General features: G+C 42.0%; 2 protein-coding genes across 4 annotated transcripts in view; one reads left to right on the forward strand and one right to left on the reverse strand.

Moving 5' to 3' along the window:
* The first annotated feature begins 542 nt into the window (after window positions 1-542).
* Window positions 543-14232, forward strand: NUP50 (nucleoporin 50). Of its 2 annotated transcripts, none has more exons than XM_063153930.1 (8): window positions 543-734; window positions 3043-3121; window positions 3442-3525; window positions 5509-5701; window positions 7140-7802; window positions 9069-9147; window positions 9601-9719; window positions 10400-14232. In XM_063153930.1, the coding sequence occupies exons 2-8, from the start codon at window positions 3053-3055 to the stop codon at window positions 10600-10602; spliced, it is 1410 nt and encodes a 469-aa protein (XP_063010000.1). In that variant the 5' UTR covers window positions 543-734; window positions 3043-3052; the 3' UTR covers window positions 10603-14232. The 2 variants fall into 2 exon arrangements, with proteins under 2 accessions (XP_063010000.1, XP_063010001.1); XM_063153931.1 differs by lacking the exon at window positions 543-734 and adding an exon at window positions 1140-1182.
* A 1505-nt stretch (window positions 14233-15737) lies between these two features.
* Window positions 15738-21239, reverse strand: part of KIAA0930 (KIAA0930 ortholog) — a 51713-nt gene continuing 46211 nt past the window's right edge. For both annotated transcript variants that reach the window (XM_063153932.1, XM_063153933.1), the window contains exon 10: window positions 15738-20573. In XM_063153932.1, coding sequence (XP_063010002.1) covers window positions 20533-20573 — 41 coding nt within the window. In that variant the 3' untranslated portion in view covers window positions 15738-20532. The remainder of the gene's footprint in view (window positions 20574-21239) is intronic.

A 21239-nucleotide genomic window follows, 5' to 3' on the forward strand; every position in this document is an offset into this window, starting at 1 on the left:
CAGGCCTAGCACACTGCTTATAATTAATATCCTGATTAGGATTTCGATTAAATATTAATGAAGAAAACTAAGCAGCGGCAGGGAAGAGTAAGCAGGATAGCTCGTGGCAATCCAGAGCACGGCCGCCCCCTCAGCCGCCCTGAGGCGCCTCCCGTGCTGAAAATGATGAATTATATAATTCAGAACCAGCGAACATTAACTTGATTAAAATGTATAAACACATGAGAAAGCTTTTTTATCAGCTTCTGTGTGGAGGCCCGAATTTTTGCGGGGCAAGGCCCGTGACCGGCTGACACTGACAGGGGACGTTCGGGTTTGTTTTTCCCGACGAGTTCGGGAGAACTCGCTCAGACCGCGGCTCGCGCCGGAAGTCACGTGACCCGCGGCTTGCCTTGGGCCCGCCTTTCCCTGGCCTTTGGGGCGCCCCCCGCGGCCGCCGGCGGTACTGCAGCCCCGGCCCCGCCCCGCCCCGCTGCCCCCGCCGGGCGCACGCGCGGTGCGGGCGGGCGCGGGACGGCGGCGGCGGCGGGCGCGGCGTTCCCGCTCTGGGCCCCACCGAGCCCCGTCTCCCGGCGGACACCGAGGGGGAGGCCGGGCCGGGCGGCATCGGGGGATTGTGAAGACACAGCGGGGCGCGCTCAGCCTGCGAGACGACCAGGAGACCCTGCGTGCCGCCCGCCGCAGCGTCGGCCCCGCAGCGCAGCGCGGCAGGAGAGAACCGCCCGCCCGAGCGAGTGAGTGCCGCGGGTGGGGGGCGCGAGGGGCGGCCGGGCACGAGCGGGACCCGAGCAGGGGAGCGCGGGCTGGGCATGGAGGCAGCGCGGCGGCGGCGGCGCTTTGTGGGGCTCGCACCGTTCGCAGGGTTCGCAACGCGCGGATCGGTCTGTGCGGTGCGCAGGCAACGCGCGGCGTCCCCGGGACGGGGCGAGCGCAGCCGGGAGTCCAAAGCGGAACGGCAGCGCCGCGGCCACGGGGGCGCGGGGTGGCCCCGCCGGCATGCGGCTTCCGCTTCCTCCCGCCGGGAGCCGCGGCGACCGCGCTGCGACACCGCCGGGCCCGGCACCGGCCCCGCTGCCGCCAGCACCGCCGGGCTCCGGCCCTCGGTACCCGGGCGATGCCGCCCACAGCAAACCTCCAGGGCAGCCTCGGCTGCGCTAAATAGGGCAGCGAAGCGCTCTGTAGGTCAGCAAAGCATCTGCGTTGTGTTGTTTTTAAACAAGAAGTGTTTGTTAGTCGAACAAGAGTGAGGCTGCGTATCAGGGAAAGGTTCTTCCCCCAGAGGGTGCCGGGCACTGCCCAGGCTCCCCAGGGAATGGTCACGGCCCCAAGGCTGCCAGAGCTGCGGGAGCGTTTGGACACCGCTCTCAGGGATGCACAGGGTGGGATTGTTGGGGTGTCTGTGCAGGGATTGTGGGGGTGTCTGCAGGGCAAGGGTTTGGAATCGATGATCCTTGGGGACCCTTCTAACTGAGGATATTTTGCGATTCTTTGATGTGTTTCTCAAAATCATTCTCTCTCAGGCTGTTCAGAACATGTGCTCCAAAAACTTAGTGAAGTTTATGAACACCAACCAGATGTAGGCTTGTGTTCGTTCACAGGATAGAATACACTTCAGGTTCTCTGTTAGATTAATGTTAGATCCTCTACAATGCTTTTAAAGAGAAACTCTGTAAACACAGAGTGAAGAGAACCTGGAGCTTAGGTCAACAAGGTTTCCCCTCTTTTGGTGGGGGACAGGCTCTGTAGTTAAGGTGCTATTTCAGTAAATCAAATATCTAATGTAATAATGAAACGAATACATTTAAATAATACTATAGTATAGTATATACTATATTAAATACTATAGTATAATAATACTATAGTATATTATATAATATATGTTATGGTATAGTATATGCTATTATATAATACTATAGTATATTATATAAATAATACTATATAGATTATATAATATATATAGCATTGTACATATTATTTAATATATATTAAATACTCATATATATAATTTTATACATTATTATGTATACATATGTATATTATATATACATAATGAGTATATATATGCAGAACACTTTTATTTATTATAAATAAATATTTAAATGTATTACATAATGTAATACATTCTATATTAAAATTATGTAATAAAATAATAATAATTTATATAAAGGTGACTTTAAAATATCTTCTTATTTAGCTTTTCAATGGGTTAGATTGAAATGATCTCCCAGGGATTATCAAGCAAGGATGTCTACTTCCAGGACAGAGTGGATTAGGGCATTTAAATGTGTATAAACAGGCCAATCTTTGTCCCTCTATTTCCAGAAGCTCTAGTAACTTGACCTAGTAATTTGTGATGTGTGTCAGACAAAATTCAGGACTTGGATGTGTGATCTCCAAGTGTGCTGCTGGATGTACTGTTCTAGAATGTTTCAACATATAAACAAAATATCTTGTAATAATGTATTGTTACAATGTCTGGCTCTGAAATTCAGCTATTTGAGGATTTTTTAATCTTTTTTCTGGGCAGGTCTTAATCATAAACCCAGAGGGGATTTTGGAAGAGTTTTAGTTGTTGGGCTTGCTTGAGATTTAAATTGCAACAAAACTGCATGTTTCCTTTGGAAAGTTTTCATATTTAGTGTCAGAAGATACAACCATAGTTAGTAGAATACTCTTTTTTCACATAAAGTTCCAGTAGTGTGATTGCTTGCCAGGTTTTTTAGATTGACTCCAGCTACCATGTTTTCTTTCTTTGGTTTTGTATACAGCTCATAAGTTGTACTTTAGTAAAATGGGACTCAGAACAGTTACAGACATTCCTTGTGCAAAGCTGATTTTGCTCTACATCACAGAGATAACCAGAAAAATGATGATTGTTTTTGCTACAACATTTAGTTTTCAATTGTCATTCCAATCTTGACCTGCTTCTACATGAACTGCAGTTCCTGTTTTTTTGTTCTAAGAATACAAATTGAAGATCACTGACACTTAGAATTTATTTCTGTGCAATTCTTTCTAAGATTTTTTATTTCTTCCCCACAGGTGGGGAAAAATGGCCAAGAGAATTGCAGAAAAGGAGCTGACTGACCGAAACTGGGACCAGGAGGATGAAGCTGAAGAGGTAAAATACACATTAGTTCCCCAGAGTGCCTCAAACTGTGGATTACTGACAGATTCCCTTCAGCACAGAGATCTTAGAGCTGCGTTTTTAAAAAGCAAAGGAAATCTTACATTATTTGTTGTAGTAAAATGGAGATAGCACAGAGAGAAATGTAGTGCAGTACCAGAGTTTTCAAAGTATCAGCTCACAACCAGTGGGCTGGTTTTTAACTTCTTCCCTTGTTTGCTTGGTAGCAGTGTTAGAGTTGTGTTCAGAATGTGATCTCAGCCATCCCTTCATGTTGAACATTCCACTAATGATTCCATAACTTCCTCTTCAAGGTGGGAACATTCTCTGTGGCAAGTGAGGAGGTCCTGAAGAACAGAGCTATTAAAAAAGCAAAGCGCCGCAACGTGGGGTCAGAGGTAATGTGGTCACTGAGCAGGGGTGCTGGAGTTTTACTCACTTACAAAACACATCAAACTCAGGTTTTTGCTTCCTTGGGTTTGTAGTGATGCTGAATAAAGTTATCTTTTCAGCTCACTAGGTCTTATGTGCACATGAACTTTGGCTTTACTGTTCCATGCTAAGAATAAGGCTAAGGCAAAAAAAAGGGTAATACTGGTGAGCAGGGTGTTCTTGCATATTTCAGACACAATGTTGTTTGCAAATGGGTAAAACAGCATTTTTACTGCTTTACTTCCATTTTTTGTAGAGATGGAAGGATGGAAATGCAAAGTTATTAGTTATCCATACTGGAGGGCTGGGGGATGTCTCAGAAGCTTTATTAGTAAACGCCCAAATACTAAACTGCTCTAAGAATGAGAAACATGTCTTTTCTTAAGAGTGCTGCTACTTTTTTTCCTCCCTCCCTGTCAAGAGCTTTAGTGCCATCTACTCTTTGCACTAACAAATTAAAAATTGAAAGGCAGTTGGCCTTTGTTACAGGTTTAGTTCCTGTGAAAGCATTATCCCAGTGCAGCCAAGTTGTTGTCCTTTCAGAAATCCTTGACAATGCTTTGTTGTATATATTTTTCCCAGACATGTTTGAAGAGGCATGCATCATGTTAGAAATAGGCCTGGAACTTAGTGTTACACAGATTGCTTTAGGACTGGATGGGACTAGGCAGAGTTAGGAACTAGACAGCCTTCTCCTATGCTTTTGATTTTCCTTCTTCAGCCCAAGCACTATGAATGAGGAAGCTGTCTTAGCCCACTAAAGCCTTGAGTAATTTTAGCCACAAATGTGGTAGAGAATACAGCTAAATGAAGGATTGTACTGGAAGGTGATGCAAAACACAAACTACAACTTGATCAGGAGAGATTCAGGGACAAATGGGATAGGAAAAATAGAACAGAATGAGAAGGGAAACCAGATGGGTTGTAGAAGTAGTTAGGAGACTGGGAGCAGCTGTTAGAGCTGGTGGAAGGGCTGGTGACAACTAAGGACCATGCAGCCCCTCACTCTTCCTCCTTGTGGGATGAGGAGGAGAATCAGAAAAAAGGATAAAAGCCTGGGCTGAGATAAGAACAGTTTAATGATTGAAATACAGTGATCATGATGATAAGGGAACCAAAAAAAGAGAAAGAAAAAAACCCCAAGAAAAAGCAGGGATGCATAGAAGGTTGCTCACTACCCACAGACCTCACTCATCCCATGGCCAAGCAGCAATTAGCTGCTTCCAGCCACCCCCTCCCAGTTCCTGTGCTGGCCATGACACTGAAAGTTCACTTTGAGTAGTGAAAGTTCATTACCTCCAAAGGCCTAAAGATTGCAGTGCTTTATTTGCATGTTAATTGTACCTTGTCTTTTAGAAACACTTAAGAAACTATACCATAAAATAATATGGTTGCAAAGACAGTGATCAGAACTGGGTAATGAAAAGGTTGCAGAGATGGATATTTTGTGGTCAGGTACAGTCTGTCTTTGCATCTTCCATCAGTCACATTGGAATATTTTGGGTAAATCACAAGAGGTTTCATAGATGACTCCAGAGTGATGAGTGGATTAAAGTATTGGGCTCTTTACTGCCATTGTAAATGCTAAAAGTTGTTGAAAATAAACCTGAAATTACATAATCCTGTGTAGTTATTTAAAGAGAAACCAGATTACAGATTACCAAAATGTCTAATAGATAAACACATCCACAGCTCTGAGCAACTTCCACGTATCCACATCCTAGACCCAGTTTGTTTTCATACCAAACATCTGAGTCTTTTAAAAACAGTAGCAGTGTGTGTCATAAGGAAGTTGTTAATTTTGTTTACATAGCTGACACAGAAATGCATGGAATGACACACTGAACTAGGGAAAAACAAACCAAGGATATCAGGAATATTAAGTGAGGATAGGATTTGTGTGGATAAGATGTTTATAACTGGTTGTCTGGTTTTTTTTTTCTCCCCAGTCTGAAAGTGGAGGAGCTTTTAAAGGGTTTAAAGGCTTTGTATTGCCTTCTGGAAAAGGAGGAGGTGGCTTCAGTGGATTTGGGAATGGTGCAGGAATAAAGCCTTTGGAAGGGCTGTCTAATGGAAGCAGTGTCTCTGGTACTCCTCCTTTCAGCAGTTTGAAGAGCACCTCTGAAACACAATCAGCATTTGGTAAGTTTTAAATAAGCACACATATTTATCAACACCTTCAGTCACAAAAATTTTTGAGTCATTTTAGTAGTGAAAAAAACAAATTTAGACCATCTTATAGTTGTGTTTTAAGGTTTTGAGACTTTATACCTCTTTGTAAGATTTCTTATTATTTTAGAGTGCTGGAGGGACAAGTTTTCATCTGCTTGCAATTTAAAGAGGTGGCAACTAAATTTATATTTCTAATATTGGAGGTAAAAGTTTTCTAAGCACAGATGGAAATGGAAGGCACTGGCATAAGGCAGTCTGTAAAAAGTATAAAGCATCTGGTGACATGTCCCAATTCTTTGAATTTAAATTAAAAATACATGCTGCATAGCTAAAATCTTCATCTTTTTTCCTTGTACATCTGATGTTGCAGACAGTCTTACTAGAATTTATCTGTTACAGTTATACCTACATTTTAGGACATTTGAAATACTTCAGCATGTTGAGCTGTCATGCTTTGGAACTACCTGAGGAATATTAGTTCTGTCCCTTTGTGCTGGACATGCAGAAATGTTAACCCTTATTTTGGAGTCACCATGCCATAGAATAGAAATGGTGGAATTTGAACTTTGGAGTAATGTGGATTTCAGTGAGCTTGAATAAATTAAGGGAAACTGAAATATTCAATGAGACTATTTCTAGTTTGCTTCTTAGGGTTTTTTATACAGAAGTGCTCAAAAGCCTGTAAAATTATGGGCTAGTGCACTCAGGGTGGTTTAAAGTACATTTAAAGGACAAATGGCAAGAGATAAGTTGAGTTTTTCGATTTAATAAGCATTACAGCTTGCTGAAGTTGTTAGATTTTTGTAAGATTCTGAAAGTTTTGGCAATATATAAAACATGTATTTTTTTTAATGTTCTGTACAAGATGTCTTCGGATTTTTTTTTGTACACCAGTGTGCTCCATCTACTTTGTCTATCCCTAACTTGTCTAAATGAAAACATGGGTCAGCTCACTGGCATGGGAGTACCTGGGGCACAGTGTGGTGACTCAAAAGAAGGAGATCAGCTGAGGAAGGATGACTGATTTGATAAGAAATATTGCACATGTTAGGTTTTTAAGAGAGTTGTGCTTTCTGGGTAGGAAAAAGGGTTCTAAGCCACATTTCTCACTAGGTCAGCAAAGCATCTGTGTTATTTTTTAACCCACAGCTTGTTAAGCAAATGAGTTAAGCTGGAGATCAGGGAAAGGTTCTTCCCCCAGAGGGTGCCGCGCGCTGCCCAGGCTCCTCAGGGAATGGTCACGGCCCCAAGGCTGCCAGAGCTGCGGGAGCGTTTGGACAATGCCCTCAGGGATGCACAGGCTGGGATTGTTGGGGTGACTGGGCAGGGCCAGGAGCTGGACTGGGTGATCCTGCTGTGTCCCTCCCAGCTCAGGATATCCTGTAACTCTGTGATTTTCCCGTAACAGGATCCCCGATGTCCAACGGCCCCAGTGCTGCTGTGTTTGCTGAGAAGAAGGCTGCCAGCCCCACAGCCAACGGCGGCAGCAGCCAGCCCTGCTCCTCGGGCAGCACCCTGGGCTCAGCACCCGCCTCTGGCTCCTACCACAAACAGCTGGCTGCCCTCAACTGCTCTGTGCGCGACTGGATAGCGAAACACGTCAACAGCAACCCCCTGTGCGACCTCACCCCCATCTTCAGGGACTACGAGCGCTACTTGGCCAGCATCGAGCAGCAGCACGGGGGCAGCAGTGACAGCAGCTCCGAGAACGAGGGCAGCAAGACCCCTGCCCCCCAGGCTGCTCCTGTGTTTGGGAGTTCAAAGCTCCAGCAAGGCTCCACCTTTTTGTTTAACAGCAAATCTGAGGATACCGCCGACAAAAAAGCTGAAGCTGCATCAGAAAAAAGAGACCCGTTGTTAGGAGCTACATCAACTGTCTCGTTTAATTTTGGCAAGAGTGTTGACAGTCCTGTTTTGGGTTCCCTCGGTTCAGGAACGCTTAGTAGTTTCTCATTTTCTTCTGGGAATTCAGGTTTGTTTGGAAAAGATGCAAACCAGGCCAAATCTGTCACTACAGCATCCACCAGTTCATTGGAAGCTCAAACAGACAGTGGCAATAATGATGACAAAGGTAAATTCTACGTATTTCTATTTATAGTTATTTTAATGGTCAGCTGTGAGTGTATGTGACTTCAGAATACTAAGAAAATGCAATATTAGGTTCACTGAGATAATGGCATGGTGTAGTGTCCAAGGAGGTTCAGGCTGGATATCAGGAAAAGGTTCTTCCCCCAGAGAGGGCTCAGGCACTGCCCAGGCTCCCCAGAGAATGCCAGAGCTCCCAAAGAGCATTTGGAAAACACTCTCAGGCACTGGGTAGGATGGTTGGGGTGTTCTGGGCAGGACCAGGAGCTGCACTCCATGATCCTGGTGGGTCCTTTCCAACTCAGGAAATTCTGTATTCTGTGATCATCATCATTCTTCAATTTGAAAGTGCAGAATTATATAACATATACATACACACCTCTATAATATAATACAATATGATATACAATATATAATAGGAGATTATTATATAATATAATATCCCCCTTATTGGGAGAACCCAGCCCTTATGTAAGCAACACCAAAAGTATGTGCTTATCAAGACTTAGATAATTCTGTCAGATCTGTACTTTATATAATATAATATACAAAATAATCCCATATCTGAGGGCAGGAATTGATGAAATTTAAAGCAGCTAGTATGTTCACCTTTCAGCCTGCTGGACTTCTCAATCCCACTGCTTTTCTTAGTAGGTTTATCAAGAGATCCCTGCAGTAAAAAAAATGAGATGCAGAACAGTTCAGTCCATTTTACTTAATAGATTGTAAGGAGGCCAACAAAGTTGCATAGTACCTGACAGCTTTACTCTGGTCTTTGCCTGTGCTGAATATAATAGGCTGATAGAAATCCCAGCAGCTGAGGGGATGGAAAGGCAAAATGTGCCACTATTATCTGTCATTCTGCAATTAATTCCCTTCCCCCAAATTAAACCTGGCTCTTGGAAGTATTTATTGTGCTTTACTTGAACCCATTTATGGATAATACTCTGCAATGTGAAACTGTTTCTGTTCAAACAGAAGCTTTTGACTTACTAAGCTTTTTATTGTTGGTGTTTGATTGTTTGGTATGGATTGGGTATTTTCATCCCATTTAAACTGAAGGTGAGGATGAAGTTGTTTAAGAGCTGAATGAAAAGCAAGTAACCCTTTTTTTGTAGCTGAAGCTGCTACAGAGTACACAGGGACTGAAAGGTGTCACTGACCAGCCACATGTCCACGTTAACCATGGTGGGCAGAAGGGTGCCAAAATCTGTGCTCACAACATTCACATATCAAAACTTTCTATTTAAAGGAGGGGAAGAGGAGGAAGAAGAGCCACCAAAAGTCATTGTCAATGAAATAAAAGAAGATGATGCTTTCTACTCAAAGAAGTAAGTGACTTTAACTTGGAAAATAAAATTAATATCTGTGTATTGCTATTCTTCACCACCTAAAATGGCTTTAAGTTTATTAGAGCCTCACTTAAAAATGTTTATAAATTGTACATTGAAGTCCTATTATAACTTCAGAATGATACAACCAGTTCTTATGGCTTTCTGAGTAGGCCCTGAGTACAAGTTGCTGTGCCTTTTACATTTCCCTGAAAGTAATCCATTTATCATTTCAATACTGAAAGAAATTGTTCACTTTCTCTTTGATCTTCAAGTGCTGTCCATTAGCACATGAAACAAGGTCAAGAATAATAAAGATTTAGGTTACTCACAGCATGTTAAATCCTGATTACTGTTACTGTGAGTGAGATGGATACATGTACCTGGGAGATACCTTTTTGTTTCATCTCTACTGGCTGCACAAACAAGGATTTGTTTTTTTTTTCTCCACAGGTGCAAACTGTTCTACAAAAAGGATAATGAATTTAAAGAAAAAGGTGTAGGAACATTACATTTAAAACCAGCAGGAAATGAAAAAACTCAACTCTTAGTACGAGCAGATACCAATTTAGGTAAGTACATTTATCCCAGTAACAAGTCTTGATGTCAGAATTCCTTGCTAAGAATTAGGGGTTTTTTGGGTTTTTTTACACAGCATTAACAGATACAATTAGTGAAAACCTTTCTACTATTTTTTCCTAAATCATTTAGAATACTGACAAACACTTGGGTGCCTCTAGAGAGTATTACAAAAGACAGCACATGAAGCAGTGCAAGAAGTAAAAGGCTATGGTGTATGTTTGATAAAAAGTACCAGTTTTACCCTGGTTTGTCCAGATTAACATCTGTCTATATCAGAACATTTTGCTTCTGTATATGAACTGCATCTAGTGGTCAGAATGAGGAACTTGGTATACACTAAGCACTGTGACTGGATTCCTCATTTGCTGCTTCTCCCTTGTCCCCTTTCTCCTGTGTCCCCCTACTATCATTTGATATTCAGGTTCTTCCATTTAAAAAAGGAGGATGCAGTATTTGCAGATATTTTCTCATTTCTAGTGAGGAAAGAAATCTGAGACCAATGGCCATGAATGGATGCTTAGGAAAGAAGAAGACAAACATACACTGTGTTTGTGAATTGCCTTCCTTCCAAACACCTCCCTAAATTTCTAGTTACTATCTGTACTAACCCTGTAATGCAGTAAAAGCTAGAAAATGGCTAATGGTAATTTTTTCCCCTCCTCAAATGCAGGAAATATCCTGTTGAATGTTCTAATTCCACCTAAGATGCCATGCACAAGAACCGGAAAAAACAATGTTCTAATAGTTTGTGTTCCTAACCCACCCATCGATGAGAAGAACCCAGCTGTTCCTGTCACTATGCTAATAAGAGTGAAAACAAGTGAGGATGCAGATGAGTTGCACAAAATCTTACTGGAGAAAAAGGAGGCTTGAATAAGTTGCAGTCCATAATTTGAGGATTTATTGCCAAACTGCTGCTGCTCTTTTTTTCTTCCGTAACTTCATTTGAACATTTAATTCTTTACTCTGATATTAAGAACTGTTATAGGAATTCTGGAAAAATGATGTGAGGAAAAGCTAAACTAGCTAATAAAAGCTTTAATAGAACACAAGTGTTGGACTGTTCTCCCTCATTTTCAGTACCTAAATGCAGGACCTCTTCTGGATAAAGCACATGGATATAATTCCAAACAAATGTTTTTAGCACCAGTCGACCAAATGGACAGAAAGCTGAGTACAAAACCATGGTACCAGAGCTTCCTTACAGACTGTAATACAATGCAAGCACCTCCTGTTTTGGGAAGGGAGGATGTTCAAGCTTACCTGTTGCAACTGTTTCTAGACTGCAGATTTTTAATTGGTCTGTTGTATTCTGGTGAGACTGACTTCTTAGACTCAGTGGCAGAACTGCACCCCACCAGTGATGATCTCCATTGTGCTGGGTCTGTACCCTTGCAGACCTGTGTGCTTTCAGGACTCAGAGACTGCAGATATTTAAAAGAGAATTTGTTTGTGTAGCCTTGTTGGCAGCAGTGGTTCCTCCAGAGGAACTGTCAGTTCTGTTCTTACTGTAGCAACAAGAGAATGATGTGCAATATGGTACAAGCAGACAACTGGAAAACAGTTTTATCTTGGACACACTGGCAGCCCCTGGCTTCTGACAGGTCAGAACAAAGGGTTGCACTTCCACATGATCCTTCCAAGGTGTTTGTCCTTAGTCCCAAAACCCAGCTGAGGCAGAGCTGGATGTGCTGCATTGCTCCTGCTGCTGGTACTTTGCTGAAGAAAGCTCTTCCCACAACAAACTTCAGGACTTTTAAAGACCTTTCTGTTGCCTCTTGCCCTTGCCAGGAGACACATGCACAAGGGTGTGTATCAGTATTTCTCCATGTGATAAAAATGCTGTGCTGCAGTGCATTAAACAAAGCAGCAGAGTGCAGCTTTGCCAGAAGCTTTCTGTTGCATGTGGGGAGCATGGGGTAATTTGTAAACTTAGTTTTCAGCTGTGATAAAATTAACCAGGTGGCAATAATTTGGGGATCAGAGCATTCATTCTGGTCTTGGTTTCACTCTCAACTTTGTCAGACTGTGTTTGGTGGTTTAATCCTTTTCTTTTTTCAAATGTTGCTGGAAATTCCTTCCCTGGTAACTTTTTCTACTTTGCTTCCAACTCTGGGACTTCTCCAAGAGCTTGATGATAATATGAAACTTGAACTGCTCTCAGATGTGTCACACTGACCAGCTCTGGCAAGATGGAACAAACATGCTGTTTTGCCTCTGGCTAATGTGACACAAGAGGAAAAACCCCTTTCCTTAAAAAACCTCAGTGTGACACAATTCATACAGGGGACCTGGTGGTCCAGCACAGTGGTATCCTGTGGGCAGGGAACAAGGAATTCCTTAACACCATTTGATGAGGTGCAGCACATCTCACCTGTACCCCTGCTCTGGGGGGGAGCAAATGGCTGCCTGTAGGCCTAATTCACTGCACAATTCAGGTTATGGCCTTTTTTCCCCTCTTCATTAAAAGGAGGAAAATCTTGATTTTATCTATAGCCCTGTTGACCAAAGTTCCAAAATAAAGGCCTTTGCTCACATTTCAGCCGCGTTTAGGGTACAAGAATTGCATTTTTAACACTGGAGTGTGAAGGGAGCTTAGATGCCATTTGAGATATTTGAAAAATAAACTGGTGCCTTTGAGGATTCTTTTTGCTTCTGGCTAAATACTTAAACCATTAAAAGTCAGTGACATTGCTTTCCTCAAAATAAGATATACTTTTTTTTAATAACAAGTCTTGCTGCTACCTAAATTGGAGGCCCAAAGCTGACAGGGTGTGTCTAAATGTGTATGAATGAAAAACAGAATGCTGCCTAAGAGTTTAGTCCAGGCTCTGGTCCAAGGGCTCAGTTAATTTTGCATTTGTCTTTTGACTGTAGTGTCTTAACCCTGTCTCTGTACAGAAAGGTTTATAGACAGAGCTCTGGTTGTACATCCCATCAAGAACAGCTCTGGCTATAAAAGCTTGGCCTTTTCTTTGCTTACTTCCAAAAGCTCATGGATTTGGAACTGTTCTTTATCCTTAGAAACATGGACCAACAAGCTGAAGTTAACACTTCTTTCCTTATGCCTGCCTCTAAAGAGGGGCAGTTGTTAGGTTTTGCACACATGGATGTGGCCCAATTCTGACAGTACACCTCTGGCCTGTTTACAAGCAGAGGGCACAGAGTGAATGGAAAAATAATAGAGGAATAATAAATTGTGTTGGAAAGAATTAAACCTTACCCTAGTCATCATAGCAAGTAACACCTGAATTCTTCTGTGCTTGTATTTAATCAGTAAAGCCAGGAGAAGGTAAAAAATTGAGATGTCACCTTCATTAGAATGTCAAATATATGCATAAACATACAATTTTGAATATTTTACATGGGGAAAATTGCCTCTAAAAGGACAGGGAAGAATTTCCCTGCAAAGCAGATTTCAATCAACATCAATTCATGGTGTCTGTACCATTATGTGAACTATGAAGCAGGAAAAGATAGTCATACACTGACAAACTTGGTGCTCAGGTATAAAGCACAGCCTTTTCCAGCACTTTAGAAATTTTTGATGATGCTTCAGTTTCTATTTAAGGAATACTAAAATACAGAAAGGCTGTAAAAGGCCAGAGATTGTTAAATAGAAATAAAGGCCTTAAATGAAAAAGCAAATTTCACAGAGACCACAGACATCAGTGTACTACTGCCTTCATAACAAACTGGCACATGCTATCCAAGGAAAGAATTTTGGTCAGAATTCCAACTCAAAGAGGCATTCCTGTGTCTTAGTAATGTATTTTAACAGCTGGATATCAGATACCTGATATTAAAGATGCAAGTTTCTGCCCCAATCTGCATTGATGCCTTCGTTTTTCCAGGTGTATGTAGATGTTGGAGTGTCTTATCCATTCCTCCTCCTCTGGTTTTGAAGTTTCAGCTGGAAAATAAACATCTCTGCTTCTTTTAATTATCAGAATAATTTCTAAGGGAGATATTACAGTTGGCTTGAAATTTATTTTAAAATATTAAATTGCAGTATGCAAGGTTTAATTTGGGAGGGCAACACTGTGTTCCTCTAAGCCCTTTTGGCTGATGGATGTGAAAGTTTATATTAAATTTACAGTTCAGATGAACACACTGTAGAACATAAACCAATCAAGGAGGTTTGCTGTGCTATTGAAACTGAAGTTCAGCTCCCTTTGCAGCACTGTAACATTTAAACTGTTGTTAAAGATTGACTTTCTGATGCCTTAACTTATTTGCATTTGATAAAATTTTGTAGCTGGTGCCTGTGTGCAGAAATTACCTGACATTAAACAATTTAAAGTGGCATGAGCTAGTCTAAATCCAATGAAGATGCTGAATGTGATGATCTGTTAGTTGTTAGTAGATTTCAAAATGCTCTGAATTTTTCAGTGGATACTTCAGTTTTACATAACGTGTATGTTAATGTTTTCATTAGTTCTGATACACTGAGGTCATGTACAAAAATCCATGGAAAATGTGAATAAATGAATGGAAGTTTCATTTGTCTTGTGTGAATCACTTTCATTTGCAGTGTATAACATGGAGTAATAAAATTAATTGTACAATCAGTGGCTTGCAGGTGAATTCCTGCCTGGATAATTCTGCTACTAAAAGAAGGAATGCCCTGCCCATTCCTGACTGGGAAATCGGGAGCCAGATCAGCAAAATGCTTCCTCCTTGTGAGGTCAAGGAGCTGGGGCTGCCTTGGAGGACACAGGGAACACCTGTGCTCACACAGCAGTAGAGTGACTGACCTCTAAACCCTGCACAGGAATATTAAAGGATTTAGAAACCACATCATCTAGCTCTACCTGATGACCCTCACTGAATTTACTTCTTGCCTAGAGGCATGAACCTAAAGTCAGGCCAAAGTGATTATTTTTTTCATTGGTTTGTGACAGTTTGCAAACACAAGAAAAAAGCCCATTTGGATTAAAAACTAAATCCAAAATCAGCAAACCTTTTCCTGTCCAAACTTCCTGAATGACTAACCAAGCAGGGGGAGGTTTATTACCAACACTTGTGAGGTTCTAATGCTCTTTACCTTTTGTAATGATTTAAATACTGCTTCTCCCTTATGGCTGCTTCCAAAATCTTTCAACTTGAAGCATTCAAGGAAAAAAAAAATCAGTTTGTTTCAAAGCAATATTTTAGTATTTCCCAGCCAGCTAAGATTCCTGCCCAGTTGCATGAGCAGTCACAAAACAGCACTGCCAACAATCTGCTCAAACATCCATGTAAAGAACTGAGACATCCTGTTCTTCTTAAGCTCTATGTTTTATTTCTCCCTAATATCCCACACGTCTCTGAGCTTAGGATAAATGTTGTTACCTACCACATGGTTTCATAAAACATCCTGGTTTGGGATTCTTGGAAATGAAATCACCAGCACATCAGCTCATGGACATAGTTGGTAACATTTGTTCAAGGAGAATATACAAAAATCCCCTGAAGGTTTCCAAAATATCAGGTGGAGAGAGAGGATTCAGAGCCTTGCATGTCTTTAAACCAAGGCAGATCCCAGCCAGTACACACAATTCAAAGCAGTGCAGATCTAAATGCAATCTCATTTTTGTGACAGTGCACAAATCTGCATTGAAATTCTTCCTGAATTAATCAGGAAGAAACCATAACAGCCATCAGTCCTCACTATTATTCACTGCACAAACATAAATATGAGTACATAACCAAGTCGAAAACAAACCATAGATAACTTTAAAACCAATTCAGGACTCCACTGACTTTTACCTCCTTCCCCCTTACCTAATGTCAAGCAGTCAGGGACTGATCACTCAGAGGTTCTGTAGCAGAAGCAGCTTTGCTCCAAGTGCAGTCAGAATGAAGAGCAATGAGGCCACTCTGCCACATGAGTTTCCATCTGGCCATGCCTACAGGAGTGCCACAGAGCCTGTCCCACCACTGGTGCCTGCCACCAGGAAGGAACACATCCAAACTCCAACACCAGCAGGCACAGTAGAGAGAAAACACCACTAACAGACTTCATGGTCATTAAAGAGGTCTGTTTATTTGCTGCAGGGTCCAACACTTTCTTCACTGCTGACATAAGCACAGCCAACTTTATTTTTGGTGCACAAGCTTCTCCTTGCTCTTTGATCAAATGGCTCAGTACAGTGCCTGCACAATTTTCAACCCATCACCTTTTAAGCAACACCAATGATCGATGAGGCAAATAAAACCCGAACCATGCAACATGTGTTAGGCTGATAAAATTAGGCTGAGAATATTTATATATTTACATAGAGAACATTCAACATTGGAACCTGCTTGCAGACTTGTATTATCTTGACCAAGTATCCAAACAGCTACATTCTGGTGTAAAATACTCTTTTGTTTAAGGTTTTGTGTAAAAGCTACTTACTTCACAATGCCTTGAACTGGATAACCGTACCTGGTTCTGACACACAATTTCTACACACCAGCACCACACATACCTTGCAGAATGTGTAAGGCATTTGCAGACATCTGATTGCTGTGACCACAGGAAATCCACTTTCCAGAGCTTTCAGCCATGACCTTTGGAAACCATGAGAGTCTTTCAAATACAAAGAGTGAATTCATATGAGAGACACTGTTCATCCAAGAACTATAAACTTGTCATTTCTTGACACTGCTACATACAACACAGATAGAATTTAAGACTAATAAATTATTTTCCTAAATAAAAATTTGTTCTTAAACCCCACTGAGTAACAACAGGGCTTAGGCACTTCTGAAGATTTTATCTTACATCTGTCTTTAATATGGAAGCTTTAGACTATAAAATACAGGACAAGGAATCATCTCAAAAAGGAACAATTAGTGACTGGCAAGAAACAGGTCAATAGTCTAAGAGTGTAGTCTATTTCCCTGGATTCCACATCCACACAGAATTTCAGTGATCAGATGGGATTCTGTACATGAGGGTCTGCTGGAAGAAATCTGTCTGCAGAGCCAAGGATTCACTGTCTAAATAATGAACATACTTTGGGAAAAACATATTACTGTGAAAACCCACCTGTGCAAACAATTCTCTTTTCTGGAAAGCACATCCTGCCCAGAAATAGAAAAATATAAAAATAGTAACAGCAATCCAGAGCCCAACATGCCCAAGCCTTGTAAACAATGAAGGCCAGGAAAATAAAAAGAGAAGGAACAGGGACCAACACAAACTGGATTAGCCAAGACAGCTGAAAGACTCATAGAGTTTCTAAAAGCATCTTCTTTTTAAAAGGAGATTTGGAATCCGCCTTGTCCTGGCTGGCAGGACATAAGAGAACAAAATTTCACATACATGGTGGTCTCTAAGGCAGAGCAATAATCTGCTAGCACAAAATAATTGATTTAAGAGCTTTCTTAAAAAGAAAAAACAAACAACAACCCAAAAAAACCCCCAACCAACACAAAACAAAACATCCCAAGCTTTTTATACTGGTTAAATCAATAGCAGTGAAAAACTTGTTATGGATTAAAAGATTCACATCCTTGTATTTGACATCTATCAATATACAACATCTATGAGGAGCTCAAGTGGTAAGCCTTGATCTCCAGAGGGAGTGAATGGGCAGAAGGATGGAAGGAGTTAACTGAGCAATGAGGTATGGTGGAATTCCAAAAAGAAAGAAGGCTGTTCTGCCAAGTTTCCCAAATGTGTTAACTGAGCTCATCTTCAAACATCAGCATAACTAATGAAACACACTGTGCTCCAACCATCAAGACAATGACAGCCAAAAGCCTTCATGGCACTGCAGGACACACCAGCTCCATCTGCAGCAATTATTTCAATGCTGAATTATTTCAACAGGGGCTGAATCCAGTTCACTGCTTAGGAGCTACAGAATTAAACCCCTCACCCCTCTCAAATACTTGAGAGGTTCTTAGCAACCTTCACTTTTCTTTTTTGATGTAGTGCAAGAGCATGTTAAGGGTCCAGCTGTGCCATCCTGACCCAAACAGAATTTTTTGATCAAATTCCCTGTCAATCTGTCCACACAAAAGGACAATTTTCAGGGTTTGTTTAAAAGCAGAACAGAATGTGGAATTTGATAACAAAAAGTGGGAACCACTGGCTATACATAAAAAGTCCAAGACAGTTGTTTAAAGAAGGAATAACTGAGAATCTGGAACATTTTTGCTTCCAAAAAGCACTATTGACATTCAGTAGACTTTTTGACCTCTTGTTTTCCATGGATGTCCATGAGGGCATACTTGTGGTCCTTTTCTACTAGAAAAGGTGAGTCATCAATGTACCTACAGCATATCCCACTAGCAAGATACAAGAAATTAATTCACTTTTTTTAGGACATTACAGCCCTTCAAACACTAGACATCAAATCCAACCACATACATGTAACAAAGCAGATGATACCTCCTGAAACACAGATGTAGGATCTAAACTGTACCTTCCATAGCACTGCTTTTACACTGATGCACTAGCTTAGAATCATTCCTCATTTGCTTTGAAATCTTACACAGCAAGATTTTCTCAGTCTTTCAAAATCACACAAAGTTAAGCCACCTAAACATAATACACAACACCAAGGGAGCATTACAAATTCTTGTCCACTGAGAAGTGTTCAGGCACCTACAGCTGAGGGTCCTATGTGGATACACTTCCTTTTTACATTGTTCCTCTGACTGCCTGCCTAAAGGTATCAATTGTCATGATTAGTACAAATGGGAACCCTCTCTCCCTTCCCTCTGCAATGAAGATTTGAAGGAAAACCAAGCACTGATTTGCCCAGTCCAGCAGTATGAAAGTACAGAGTAAGGAGCACATTGAGAGGCTTGTTTTCTAGCTGTGGTTTAACCCTCAGCATGGGCAAAGTGAGAATATTTTACTGACTGATGCCAGGCACAGTACCTGCAGGGGATATCAGATACCCACCCAGGCTGCCTGGCCAGTTCCTTGAGAGGGCACTTCAGCTGCTGTGTGAGGACTCCACCTCTCCCTGGACTCAGGGGCAACAAGGTTAGATGGTGGAAACACCCTCACAGACCACAGGCAACATTCCAAGGTTGCAGCATGAAAAGTGGGTGTGCTGGTAGTGACAAAGGGAACATTTTCCTAACATTTTCTTGCAACACATTTGAAGCCAACTGAACAGGGTCAGCTGTCCCTGTCATACACTCATGCTGCCAGTGTAAGAAAGGCCACTGTGCTGTGCTAAGGTGACAGCCAGCCTCAAATTCAGACAGACCTCCTTACCATGCTGGAGTCATCGGGTTGGGCTCAAGGGCAAATTTGGCCTGCCTTTATGCTGAAGTGGAGCTACTTCCACGGAACCTAGCCTGAGGAAAAAAAGCAGTAAGTCCTATTTGAGAGGTTAAGTCATTAGGTGCTACTGTGAGAGTAACAACAAAGCACTTTGGAAAGACCAGGTACGAGGGAGACAAAGGTCCAGGCTCAGAGCACATGCCACAGCATCAGCTTTAGGTGCTCAGAGTCTGAAAAGTGACAAAAATGGCATCTTCTCTCTCCCTTTGTGCATGTACTGGAGTCTCACATGCCCCAAGGGACATGCCACCCCTCCCACTGCTGTGGGGTCCTAAATGGACCCAAGAATGTACTGGCTCTCATCAAAATAGCCAGCCACAGCACAGTAATCTCAGAATTCCATAATTTTATTTTCAAATTTCAAGGACAGCAGTTTTGCTGTTTAGAGAGAGCTGGACTTTATGTGTAAACATAAGGCTGTTTTCCTGAGAGCTCCTGACACACCATTTTCAGACCTCCCACTATGCAATTTTTAGTCACTTTTCAGAACAGAATTATGATTCCATCTTTTGTATTTCAAGAAAGCTCTCTGTGCTTCAGCATGTAACAACCAAAGATGGAAAATTCGGGCAGGCTGCCTCATCATAAAGCAGCTCTCACACCCTCCTTGCCTACAAAGGGTATCCCAAGGATGACTACAAACCCCCAAGTCCAGTGCATGCAGGAGGATGGGTTCCTGGTAAAGTTTTAGGCCTTTGGAGAACAATTAGAGTCTCCTGTTATTTCACTTTAGACTCAAAGTGGAATTGACTCAACTGAGAGGAAGATAAGCAGCATTAGTACTGGAGATGAACCTCAGCTTTACTATAGCAGCACATTTTAGCCTTCTTTTCACTGGCTCATTTTCTCAGCCAGCTCTTGAGGATGAAAATGTTGCTGTTCTTTGGTAGATATGGAAATCTGTCAGCAGAGTTCACCTGTCCTAACACTGACACATGAAAAATGGGAACATTTTCAGCCTCTTTGAAGCTCTGACCTGCTGCACATACCAAAACAGCAATGTATCTTTCTCCTTTTCTTCCCTTAGAAGGAAGCTGCTCTCTCCCTGCTCTGATCCACACGCACACACAGAGGCACACACACACTCACAAATGGCTGATCAGACGAGGAGAGGGTATGGCCAGAGTCTATTAAGGGATGTCCAACAGCACATCATTATGAAATTCTTAGAATGTTTCTCCCAAAGAATATAAAGTTTAGCACATTCTGTACATATTGTTGGCTTCTTAGTTATAAAGTAAACACGGTAGCAAACTGTCCATAAAGTGTTGACTCGGTTTAAACGCAGCCCCTTCTTATTTTGTCTTGCTGAAAGTCCTCTTCCAGTCAGAAACACTCCAGTCATGTGGGCATTCGGTGTGTGACAGCAGAGGAAGGAAGAAAGAGGCACTTTTGATCGGCTGGTATTCCTGGAGTTCCCTTTTTCCTGCGGAGGTCTCTGTTCCTGACACTAGGTGGTAGTGTTAGCACGGAACCGCTGGGATAGGCACTTGGCAACAAGGCTCCAAGGCAGTGCCCGCCCTCTGCTATGTCATCAGGATTGGTTTCTGCCGCACTTCCAGGATATCTGGGCAGGGGAGACAAACAGAGAGACACAGCCGACTGAAGAGGCTCCTCAGAGCAGCCACAACACCTGGAAGCATGAAGAACTGGAGACATGAGCGTGGACTGTGGCACAGCCTACCAGGAATCTAAAATGTGACAAGTCCACAGCTTTGCCTGTTAAAATCTGAGTTAACCAGGATGCAACTGGGAGGAATTGAAAGATGAAGAACTGCAAATATATCCCATCATATGGAGAGAAGAGCTGATTCACTTTAATTTATACAGGGATGAAGCAAAATACATTATTCCCTGGCAATATTTTCCAGGGAAACAAGGGTAAGTGCCATTAACAAGAGATGCCAAGGGGTTTCCCATTCTTGAAGGGACAAATGCAACATCCCCAAGTCCATTAGGGAGACTTCTCTACAAAACATTCAACTCTTTCCTTCATGCTATAGCCCAAAGCCTACATTTCTGCACTCAAAAAACTGCCATAAAAAATAAACATTCATCTTTTTGGCTCCTTAATTCCATATTGTCCAAGTGGGACAGAATATGAACCTTAAAAGTTCTGTTGTAATCATGGGCATCTTTCTAAACATACACAGTAAAACCAACATGGCAGGGCACTATGCAGAAACATCTGAAATCTGGGCTGTGATGTCCTTTTCTAGGCTACACAAAGAAC

Source organism: Melospiza melodia, chromosome 4 (genome assembly GCF_035770615.1).
Source record: "Melospiza melodia melodia isolate bMelMel2 chromosome 4, bMelMel2.pri, whole genome shotgun sequence".
Lineage (NCBI taxonomy): Eukaryota > Metazoa > Chordata > Aves > Passeriformes > Passerellidae > Melospiza > Melospiza melodia.